Source organism: Chiroxiphia lanceolata, chromosome 3, assembly GCF_009829145.1.
Source record: "Chiroxiphia lanceolata isolate bChiLan1 chromosome 3, bChiLan1.pri, whole genome shotgun sequence".
Lineage (NCBI taxonomy): Eukaryota > Metazoa > Chordata > Aves > Passeriformes > Pipridae > Chiroxiphia > Chiroxiphia lanceolata.
In genome coordinates this window covers 9599017-9611070 of record NC_045639.1, presented here as the reverse complement: position 1 = coordinate 9611070, position 12054 = coordinate 9599017, and the positions used below count along the sequence as shown (strand labels likewise).

The following is a 12054-nucleotide window of genomic DNA, read 5'->3' as shown; positions in this document are numbered from 1 at the left end:
GAAGAAAATGTTTAATGGTTTAATCTTCTGATTTTTCCCTCTGTCTCATGGATTTGGGACTCCTGGTTCAAGGCCCTGCAGTGACTGAGCACCGGGGGCTTCAGGGTGATAATCAGTGTCCCTTTGGTTTTCTGTTGTACAAGCACTATCACAGCTTGTGCTGAAAGAGCCTCTGGGCCACAAGAGAGAAAGATTTTAAATCCAGATTTCAGTGTGTACTTGCGCTGTCAGGACTTTGGGTCTCTTCAGCCCACTGTGTCTAGCTGGTAAAGTCCAGGGACAGCTCAGCAGAGCTCAGTGCTGCAGTCGGTCCACATCACTCTGTGAGCCTTAGCCAAGCTGTCCTGGCTCTGCCAGCCACCCACCTCTGCCTCGTTCCCACCATGTCTTGTAATGCAAGGAAATAGCCTCACGCAGCAACCCGTACCTCTGAAAAAGAGGACTGTGGGTAGCAGGCTGATAGAGCTGCACTCTGAATGCAGCAGGAGCACAGGACTAGGTGAGGGCACCAGGAACACAGGCTGAATTCCACAAACTCACCGACAGCCCCATGGTAGCTTGTTGCTGCCCACATCCTCACAGCCACCTCTCTACAGCAGGAGTGAGAGGCAGAGACCATATTGAAGGGTCCAGGAAGAGCAGGGTGATATGAGTGCACATCCTAGATTACTGCAGAAAGCAGTCCTTTGAGGCAGGGATAAATTGTGCAGTTGCCTGATCCTCCTCCTTCTCCACTGATCAAACACTGCCACATGGCCACATGCGTGCAGGACCCTGCAGAGGGGGGTTGTAGCAGGCAAAAGGCAGTGTGATGCAGATCAGGCATGCTCTAAGAATAGCTCGTGTTATTTTCATATACTTGCTGCTTCTCAAACACCATTAGGAGGTAATCCTTTTCTCTGGGATTGCAGTCTCATCCCAGGGACAAATTTGCCTCAGCAATTCTTGCTGATTGGAGATTCATACAGAGAGTGGACTTGGCATTTGTTCTTCCTGCCCTTTTTCCTAACAGCCTTTTACAGCAGAAAAAGCAGCGGGGCACATCTACCTTACACGGGGCACTTGTTCACCCCCTAGAATGATCATTTGGAAAACTGCATAATAACACCACCTCCTGGCAGTGGCACTTTATGCCCCATTATTCTGCATTATTCAAGGAAGTCCTTTTGGTGTTGGGTCTAAGTATCAGAAAAATCCTTTTTAAGTGGCATCCTGGTTTCTTTTCGTAAGAGAGAGAATTATTTTGTGGGGCTTTGAGGTATGCCACACACAGCAAGCCAGAGCACACCCACAGGCAGTTTACATTTTGATACCTCTGCTGTTCTCAGAATTTGAGAAGGCATCCCTTTTAATTAACTTTCCTGAAAAAAGTTATTTTTCATACATGAGGGCAGGATGAGGTGTACATTTCAATAGGCGTTGTCAGGAGAATTATTGATTTTGTTAGTAATGTTTCTGAAATTGTCCCATTCCAGTAATTCTGCCAGGTTCTCCTTGAAAGCTTAGCTAAGAGCATTTTTATATCCTTCATTAGTTTTTTTAATACATGATAATTTCCCCTAACTCATCAAGGCAGAGCAAGATCAGCTGCGTGCTTGGTAACCATTTTTCCTGTGTACAAACCTATTGCAGCAATAATTACAAACTGGACAAATTATTACAGATATTCATTATAAAATACAATTACACCAAGCAGTGCTGCATTGTTACACTTTTCACAGCCATCACTTGCTCTTGAGTAAATGGTTTCATTTTGAGCATGAAGGGCAAACTTAATACACTCCTGACTCACAGCAAACAGCACAAGAAATCATCCTGGCTGTTCCTCGGAGTGCTTGCGGTGTTTACCCCGAATGAGTAGAAAATGTTGACTCTTCTGCCAAATACTTGTCAGCTTAACAGAGGGGCTCTGGGTGGCCAGTGCAAATGTGCAAGGAGGGGAGAAAGCCAGAAATTACAGCAGCGTGGCCTGAATTTCACTCCCCTAGAGCGTGGCTTTCTTCCACATTTATGGGTTTTCAGTGCTAGGACTTGCCAGGAGCAGCAGAACCTCCTTGATCATATATTAGAGCAGCCTTGGGGCTGCTTCAACTTGTGCTGGCTGCTTGTGGAAAGTGCAGAGGAGCCAGGGATGGGACAAGAAACATTTCTTCGAAGGACAAGACAGACAAGCTTGGACAGGGAGAGAGTAACTGGGAAGCTTCTTTAAGAGCGTTCACAGGAGGGCAGTGCTGTCAAGTGTTGGGGGAAAGCAAACCCAGTCAGAAGGTCGGCAGCAAGCACAGGGCTACAGACAGTCACTGCACTGGCTTTTTAGTGTTGTTATTCCTTCTTATTTTTTGTCTGGGACAAGGTCAGAGCCAGGAGGAGGTCTTGTCCCATCAGCAATGCCATGAGTGCATGACAGTGAGCAGACATTCCAGGGCGGAGCAGAGGCTGCTGGATTTCTGTCTCATATGTTGTCTTTCCAAGGACTTTGCACTGTAGGAAGGATCACAGTAGCATGGCCCCCCCACACCATACCCCTTGTACCCCAGGTTTGGTCACCTTCTGGCAAGCAGCTTTCAGTTGGATGTTTCTGGACTGCTTTCAGTCCCTGAAAAGAGCTGAAAAACTTCTTCTGTGCTAATTTTTTTCCCTTGGTAAAGCAATTTTCACTTTATTGGGGGCTCAAGGAGCAAACCTCTCTGTGGGTGGCCACAGCCTCCTGCAAGGCTTTCATCTTCTGTGATGTATGCTTGTGGCTATGCTCTGGGCAGGGACTCTGCCTTTGGACCTGTCCTGATGATGCTGCAGGGGCAAATTCAGCAACCCTGGGTCATGTGAGGGAGAATTGCTGCTCAACTCTCAAACAGGAGAAAATTAAACCTTGAAGGCTTGGGAAAGGATGTGCTGCTTGTGAAGTGAAATTAAAAAAGTAAAATCTCACCATCAGAGAAGCTTTCCATCACCCTGCTCTAACCAGAAAGACCATTTTTCCTTTACATTCTCTTCACAGAAAAAGTCCTACTCCAACATCTCTTTCAAGCTTGTAAATTAGACCCTCCAAAGTCCAAACCGAGCAACTGAACATGATGTTGTGCATGGATCTGCTGTGCCTGGTGAGACAGAGTCTCTTCCATGCACAAGCTTGAGCAGTGCATCATGCTTTCAGAGGCTTGGTCTGTGCTTGTTCCCAGTTCTCATACCCATGCAGTGTGTGCAAGCTATCAAGGAGCTGTTCTATACCCTAGGTTTTTGGAAAGGGAGGTGTCTTGCTGCTCCCACTGCCCCCCCAAGGCACTTCTAGGGGAAGCTGGCCCAGGCTGTGTTGGCCTATGGCCATGCCAGGGGGGATGGCACCCTGCAAGCTGCTGGTGCTCTGACCCTGTGGTCTGTGCTCATCCTGAGGCAAGCTTGGCCCATTGGCTCCTGCCTTTGCTTTTGGCTGTGCTGTCCCTCCAGCCTATGCTACCAAAACCACTGTTTTCTGTTCGCAGCCCCCTTCTCCTGCTGTTTCCATCCTCCTCTTCCTCCTCTTCTACCTTTTCTTCCTCTCCCTGTTTCCCCTCCTCCCTTTTCCCCCCTTACTCTTGAATCTCTATTTCTTCTTCTCTGTTGCAGCAAAACGATATCAATCAAGGTGATAGATGATGAGGAGTATGAGAAAAACAAGACCTTCTACCTAGAGATCGGGGAGCCCCGGCTGGTGGAGATGAGTGAGAAGAAAGGTGGGGGACGTGCTCCGGGGCTGAGCCCAGCCTGTGTGTCCCTGTCTGGCTCACTCATATCTGGCACCTGCAACACTGAGCTCACATCCCCAGAGCCTATGGAAAAGGGCAGGAGCAAGACCACTTCCCATTCCCTCTGAACGCGGCCTTTCCCCAGCTCACCAAGCTACAACCTTGGCCAGGTGGTGGGGATGCTCCTGCCCTTCCCCATATGCCCCAGGAGGGATGTGCAGCCGCTTTCCCCCACCCAACCATCTCTGTCACCACGGCACCCGGGTGGACGTGAACTGCATGTGTGTGCAATGCCAATCATGTGTTTGCCTTTGTCTTGTGTTCCCACAGGAAATTCATTACCCTTAGAGTACTTGACCGTGAGGAGTATGAGAAAGAGTGCAGTTTCTTCCTTGTGCTTGGGGATCCAGTGTGGCTACGACGAGGAGTGAAAGGTGTGAGAGTAAAACCAGACCAGCTCTCGAGACGCTGCCGTCCGCTTTCTCTGTGTCTTCCTACTCTCACACTCCTTTCTCCTCGCACTTTGGCTCCTGGCCGTTTTGCCCTCCCTCCTCCGAATCTTGGCCGCTGCACCTTTTTGCTCTGTTTTCTTTCCTCTGTCATTTTGAGAGGATTCTGCCTCACTCACCAGGGCCCCCGGGGAGCAAGGCATGCTCCCAGGATGACCCCGGAGCACCTGGGTCAGCCCCCAGAGATGTTTTGAGAGTAACTGTCCTGCCACGTTGCAGCTACACCTTCGTTTAATCACGTAAAACGTTCAGTCTCGACAAGTAAAAAGGCAACGCTGCATCATTTTTATCAGAAGATAAAACAGCTTTCGCTTGAAATAAAATGCATGGCCAGAGCAGTAATTTTAGCCATTTTATGCTGGCACTAGGATCTGAAAATAGCCGAAAATCACAGCACAAGCAGGTAGTACCATGAGATGCAATCACTTTAGGTAAATCAGGTTATACTCAAATGAAGTTTCATGGCTCTGCATTGGATAATAGCTTCTCACAGGAATAATAAAAACAATTTCCTCTTTCATCACATTTTTGAACCAACTGCAAAACTTCCCGAAAAGGCAGAGTTCACCTATTTTCCCACCTATTTTTTCTGCTAGAAAATAGGGTGAAAATTAACGGCAACAGCTAGTTCTGCATGCTATTCATGGCTGAGCAAGAAGCAGTTTTATTGCCGCTTAAGATATGGACCATTATTAAAGCCTTTGTAGAAAATTGGCAGCCTCATTTGCTCTGTCTGCCTTGGAGCTGCTTTCTAGTTTCTGGGACATCAGCGCTCCCTTCAGCAGGCATGGGGCTGTAATATATTATTTGATCAGGACAGAGAGGGCCCCACACTGAGTGGGGACTTGCCATGTTCCTCTTCAGCTCAGGTACTGTCTAGGTCAGCTGCGTCATCCCCTCCATCAGCTTTCCTGCTGGTTTATGTGACCAGCTAGCAAAAGCTGGGCTAAAAAAATCAGACACACTGGCATGACTCAGGCACTGCAGGTGGGGTCTGTATCACTAAATGGTGCTGGTGGCATCTATGGAGCATAGAGAATGTTGCCAAGATAAATTTACACGTGGACAACTCAACTCAGCAGCTCCAGCCTTGCCCAGCTTCACAAGGGCCAATGTGGGCTCAGCCTTGCAAGTCCGGCAAGGGCAAATGTGCTTTCCAGGGCCAAGTTTGAGAATTGTGGTACTAACTCTGTAGATCCCAGCTGAAAGTTTTAGCTAAAAATAAAAGGAAAAGGAAATAAAGTTTCTCATTTTCCTGGTCACAAAGGTAACTGAGGAAAACTGAGAGAAGCTGAGTTTTGAGAACTCACTGGCTGGAAGACAAGTCAGAATTTTAAGGGATGCTATTTGCTGCTTTGGCCATGCAATCTTTTTTATTTTTAACTCGTTTCTTTGTACTTGGTTTTGTACAAGAGGCAGCGAGGCAGGGGTAGTGGAGACAAAGGCATCTCTGAAATGTCACCCCTGGGCACAGAGCTGTGTTGGGGTCTGCATCTCAGGAGTGTGAGACCCACCGGGGCACTAAGCAAGAGGCTTTTTCTTTTTGGAGACCTAAAATGTTGAGCAACAAGATCCTTGAGCCAAGCCTTGCCACAGACTTTTGTTCTCTCATTGCATATGACAAAAGTACAGCTGTATGCTGGAGATGTTGCTCCCCATTAGACAGCTGGAGGAGGTCAAAGCCAGTAGCTGCTACACATGGGACATCTTGTTTCCTCCCCTGGGGCAGAACTGCCTCCGAGACCAATGGAAGATCTTGCACATAAAATTCGAAGGGGGAAAACTAATTTTTTGGAGTGTGTCTTTTAATCCCATATCCACCCCATGTTTGCAATGGTTTTTATTTTAAATCCACAATCCCATGAAACCTTTCTGTTCCTTTATTTTTAGTGCCTTTCTCTTAACACTAATGGTATCCTGCAGCCTTACAGATCTGAAATCTCTGCCCTGGGATCTGGTGTCTTTCTGTGGATATCCCTTTTGATTTCATTATTCATTACTTTTCTTCTTCTGTGTTTGTCTCTGTCTCCTTCACAGCCCTGTTGTTGAATGAGCTTGGTAAGCGCGCATTCATTTTTCCTTTCCATTTTTCCAGTTTGCGTATTTTCAGAAGACAATTGATTTTGCTTGAAGTTTTTCTTTGCTCATAGCATTCTCTTTTAGGGTCATCAGCACTATTTAAGTAAACTCAGGTATCTAATGCCCCATCTCTCCTTAGAGTAGAGTCCCAAAGTCACCAGTATTAATGAGTGGTAATCCGCTGTGGCAAGGAGCATTTTTTGGGGGTGGTTCAGTTACGGTCGTAGTATACCTGCCAACACGTCATGATACAGGCTTGTGGCATCCAAATTCACCCATCCCCTCTAACACTGGTGTGGCAGAAACAGGATTTCTTGGAGACTTAGGGATGCTTGTGGCTGGACAGGAAAACTGGTCAGTCCTGTTTTGAAGAGACAGTGCAAACTTTGCCTCCTGTCTTGGGAAGATTCAGAGCCTATCCAGCCTTTGCATTTCACTGCTGGTCATTTCCAGGATAGGACACCTGGGGAGGGAAGGAAAGCCGTCCTGTTTCCCCAAAGCACCCACAGCCCCGGGGCAGACTCACACTGGTTTTACCCCCTCCACAGCATATATTGGATACCAGGGGGTGGCAGATTGCAGATGTGGGTTGAAAAGCCTGTGTTCAGGTCTCCCCACACTATCCCTGGGGTACATGTTGGGAAGCAGCCTCCATGTCCACAGTTCCTGGCCATGGAGCAGGGAAGGACCACCTTGTGGGCTGCAAGGTGTCCGTGTTGCTGTGTGAATGCTAATCCTCATTTATTCTCTCTCTCTCTCTCTCTCTCTCTCTCATTTTTGGTTTCATCTAGGTGGCTTCACCATCACAGGTATGGATTTCTACTTTTCCCCCTATCCCCCGCTTCCTTTCTCTTAATGGCCATATGCTCACTTTGCTCTTTCCTCTTGGTTTCCTCTTTGCTTTTGTTCTGTCCTGGAGGGAAACTCTGGAATGGTAAGAAGGCGCTGAGCTGTGGCCCCACTGCCCCGGCTGGTCCCTCTAACACAGTGTCCTCTCACAGAGTGCTCTGCCTGCCACACACATCTAACTCCACCTCAGGGAGGGTGAGCTGTCGCTCCTGAAGTGACAAGCAGCCCCGCTTCATCTCTTGGAGCAAGGTGGGCTTCTCCACTTGATCCAGTTGTCCCCTCTGTGCTGCCCACATGGGAGGTGTGCACAGGGCTCTGTCCTCCCCAGGCAGCCATCAGGGTGCCCAAGCACTGTGGGAGGGGCAGGCTGCTTTAGCCCCTGCCCTTCCTACCAGTGAGACCCAGCAGCAGGGCTTGCTCCTCTGTCATTAGCATCTGTCATTCAGCCAAGCACTGCAGGACGAGAAGATCCTGGGTCCCACACATTGCAGAGCAGCCCCTCAGGAGCCCTGGAAACAATAATTCAGACCTAGGAGGCTTTGGCAGTGAGGTGGGTCCCTTTGACAAGCAGGAGGAGAAGGGCTTTCCTGCAACTCATTGCTGTCTGTGCAGATGAGGGGTAGCCAGCAAGGGAGCAACACTAACCCCGTGTGATGTAGGAATAGTTTACTAACTGCACGGTGACAGTTTGCACAGGGTGTGCAGTCCCTCCTGCTGATGTCCTGCTGATCACTTTGATAGGCAAACCCATCTTCAGGAAGGTCCAGACTAGAGATCATCCTCTTCCTTGCACCGTGGTCTCCATCCAAGGTACCTATAGCGTGACACCTGAGGGCCACGTCAATCCCATGTGGGCTGACTGTGGTGTTTGCCTAGTGACAGTTTAACTCCAGTCCTTTTAGTCCTGACATTCTTCTGCTCATCCCTCAAGTGGACTGGAAGGGAGTTTAGTGGCGTCTGCACAAGGGACAGTGACAAAGGCCATGAGCTGCAGTCCCCATGCCCCAGAGGTTGCAGGGATGCCACTGGAGGTGCAGACCTGTTTCACTGCTCATGTAGTTCCTCTGCTGCTGCCTCTCTCAGGGTTTGGGGCCAGGCACTGGCCTTTGGATGACTCCTCACACCTGTATGGCCCAGTATTATTTCCTCCAGCCCCACCATCGCAGCAGGAGTTGACTGCCAGCTTCCTCTCTGAGGCAAAACCCTGCTCAGAAGGAGGCAGAGCCAAGATTTCATATGCATTCTCAGCCCTGGGGTTGCTGGTAGCTCTCTCTTGTAACAGGCTGATGGAATTGTCCTGACCATACCCCACTGCAGACCTGGAGTGCTGGGAAATGGAGCAGCCCTAGTGATAATCTTTCCCCTTCCCAGCATCCCTGTGGAGAGGCAGCGGGTACCAGGCATAAAACTATTCCTCAGCACTAAGGATGAACAGGACTCCTTCTGAGGTTGGATGAGTTGCAGACCTCTTGCTAGTGCTTCTCCCTAAAACTATCTTGTCTGTTGCTCCATGAGCTCCTTCTCCACTGTTCTGTCGCTCATGCTCCCACATGGAGGCTTCCTGACCTCCCCCTCTGACAGGAAGCCACATCCAGAGAGTGACCAGCTGGGCCTGGTTCGCTGATGGGCTCTTTGCTTTGCAGAGGAGAATGAGGAAAAGCAGCCACTGACCAGCAAGGAGGAGGAGGAGCGTCGCATCGCAGAGATGGGGCGCCCAATCCTGGGGGAGCACACCAAACTCGAAATCATCATTGAGGAATCCTACGAGTTCAAGGTACTGTCCACATCCTCTGTCCCTGTTCTTCTTCCCCTCTGGCTGGGACCCCTTCTTTTGGGTTGGCACAGCATTGGCAAGCACACGTTGATGGTATTGCAGCAAAGCGAGGCAACGCATGGCATCACAAGGTCTCAGAGCAGGACCAAGGGACACTTTGGAAGGTGACTGAGCCAAGGCATGATGAAAGGCTGAGGGTCACTACAGTGAGATGGCAGTGGGTTAAAATACACTCTGCATCTTCACTGTCCATTTTAGCCCACAGCCATGGTCCTTCAGGGACTGTCTGTCCCACCCACAGACTCTTTGTGTTGTTATTATTATACTAGAACAACAGTCTGGTGAGCATAAGAGCTGACTGATCTCCAAAATGCTGCAGGTTGCTTTAAAACATAACCTTGTTCTCACGGTGGTGTGCTACACACAGGTCCTACTTACAGGCCTAGGACTTCCAGTGCAGAGGGCTGATACCCTAAATGCAAGCAATGGTTGTGCAGCTCAGCTGCCACGAATGCATGTGCCAGGCCAAGAGCTGAAAACCGGCCATTTAATTCTTTTCCACTTTTCTGAAGTGTAAAAAAATAACAGACTGCCCTTACTGTGTCTCTGAGATGCTTCAAACTCCCATCATGAGCAGGCTTCAAAAGGTCTTTTTTAGCAGCAGAGAGGAGAGTTGCTGTTTTTGCTGCTGGGGCTCTTGACCGGAGCTTAAAATCTGCTAAGCTTTTTCTATAAATGCATGGCTGTAAGCACCAGTGTGAGTGGGTTTTAGCCCAGTATCTCCAGCCTGATAGTCCCTAATTCTCTCCTCTGCATCTCTATCCACAGAACACAGTGGACAAGCTCATTAAGAAGACAAACCTGGCCCTGGTGGTTGGCACAAACAGCTGGAGGGAGCAGTTTATTGAGGCTATTACTGTCAGCGCGGGTGAGTTTGGACCACAGCTCCAGGTGAATTACAATCAGCCTTGCTCACGTCTCGGCTTGGCTGCATCAGTAATACAGGCTGTAGAGGAGCAGCAGGAGGCAGAACAGGCAACAGAGTTATTTACAGTATCTGCATAAATAAGGCAGCTGATTAAATCCTCGTCTTATATGTAGGAAACCTGATGCATTATGTGTGTCTGTAGTGCTGGACGGAGCAACACTCTGGCTGTCACCAGACGGCAGAGGGGAAAAGCAAGTTCAGTGGGAGAGATTTGGGAGATGAACTCACTGTTGAAATTCGGACAGGCACAGATGATGTTGGTGCCAGGCAGCAGTGCTCCCCATCCCTGGTTCTCCCTGTACCGCTGCACTGAGGGGAGCGCAGTACTGAGGGTGCCAAGCCCTGAAGACAGTGACTCTCCGAGAGCCAAAATTTACCTTTGACACCCTCTGCTTTCAGGAACTCCTGTTGCTCCAGCTACCTGTGGCTGGAGGTTTATGGCTCAGCATCCCAATAACTGCAGCAACATGTAGTAGCTGTGGTTGGGTCTGATCATATCTGATCATATCTTCCCTCCCTTGGAGAATTGTCTTTCCCTCAGAAATGCCCTGTTGTACAGTTCTCGCAGGTGCCAGTGCCACATTTACCAGTATGCCCAGTACAGGATATATTATTGTTCCCACATCTGTGGAAGATGAGAGAAAGAAGATCTCCTCCAGATGTTGTTTTAACAGACGGAGAGACGATAACTCACTAACTGGATGTTACAGCCTCCCAGCCCAGCCTGGGCTCTGTGTGCACACATTAGGGCAAAATCAACCAGTTTAAATTAAATCTCTGGGGAAGGCAGTTAGAGCTCATCTAGCTAATTGTGCATTGAAATGCATGGGGGAGCACTCACATTTCCAAACTCGAACTCAGCTATACAAGGTAATGTCTGCCCAGCATAGAATAATTAAAAGTGATGGCCGTCCCATTTAACCTCTGCCTCTGAAAACAAGGACAGGACATTGTGCAGCAGCTATCTCTTCAAATTGCAATCCCTTCTGTTGTAGCATAGTTTTTCTCAGAGCCTCCAGGCAAGAGCCTCCCATTATTTTGGATACAGCCTGAACATATCATGCAAGACAATCCTTGCTGCAGATTTTCTAGCTAACGTGGCTAAACTAATCTATGCCAGAACCAATTATTTAATTGCATCCCATATTAAGGTAAAGCTAATCACTGATGCTTGGATCCTGTTTCTGTGACACATGTAAAGACTACAGTTATATGAAAGCCCTGTTGCCACCATGTCTTGAATATATAGTCATGATCAATGCTAACAGGATGATTAACAAACATTTAATAAATGGGATATATTTTGGTGGACATTAACTGTGCCTTGCAGTTGGGAAACAGTAGGTTGTCTCTGAGTTCTGGACATACCCAGGCTTTAGCTCCTCAACCTTTCTGCCAGACAAGTTAAAATGCCTTAGACACTGGAGGCTGAGCTTGAGGTTTTTCCCTGCAGCTCACCATGGAGAGCGGGTGAAAGTCACACATTCCCACTTCAAAACGTAACATCCCAGCTGAGAAAAGAAACATTAAAACCCCATTTCCCACCCGATGTGCAACTTACAGCAGTGTTTGCAGGGAGGCTGGGCAATGGAGCAGCAGGTTAAGCCTGTGGAAGGGCAGTGCAGGTGCAGGCACGGCTGTGCCACACCGTGCCGTGCCATTCCACACTGTCCATGAGCCTCTCACCCATAGCTCCTTTAGTGTGTACCCAACAGCTGTAAAGTTTCTTCCACAGCAAAAACATCCTGGGATTTGTGAGCCTGTTCCTGAATGCACCCCTGGGTCACCATCCGACATCACTATGCGTTTCAAGTCACTCTTCAAAAGGGAGCTGCTCAACATAATGATGGGCAGATGTGGATGAGTGTTATGGCAATGGCACTCATGTTCATTTTTCAATCTGTTTCATCATCTCTGTAAAGATTTAGGTCCATAACAGCCCTGCTGCCATGCAGCTTGGCAGGGGATTAAAATACCTGCTGCAAAATTATAGCACAGCACAGTGTATCCTGCCACTATCAGCCGTTGTGCATTGAGGAAAAACATGGGCCCACGTAGGCTTTCCAAGCTGGAAAACTTCACGACTAGGCACAGGAATAGGTACTTATATCTGCCAAAATAATAACACCGTGC

The 12054-nt window shown here is 48.6% G+C and overlaps 1 protein-coding gene across 2 annotated transcripts in view; it reads left to right on the top strand.

Moving 5' to 3' along the window:
- Nucleotides 1-12054, top strand: part of SLC8A1 (solute carrier family 8 member A1) — a 124718-nt gene that overhangs the window by 94140 nt on the left and 18524 nt on the right. The window contains exons 3-6 of one of the 2 annotated variants that reach the window (XM_032682579.1): nt 4053-4156; nt 7102-7119; nt 8803-8933; nt 9762-9861. In XM_032682579.1, coding sequence (XP_032538470.1) covers nt 4053-4156; nt 7102-7119; nt 8803-8933; nt 9762-9861 — 353 coding nt within the window. Of the gene's footprint in view, nt 1-3603; nt 3711-4052; nt 4157-7101; nt 7120-8802; nt 8934-9761; nt 9862-12054 lie in introns of both variants that reach the window. The other variant, XM_032682578.1, reaches the window with a different exon arrangement.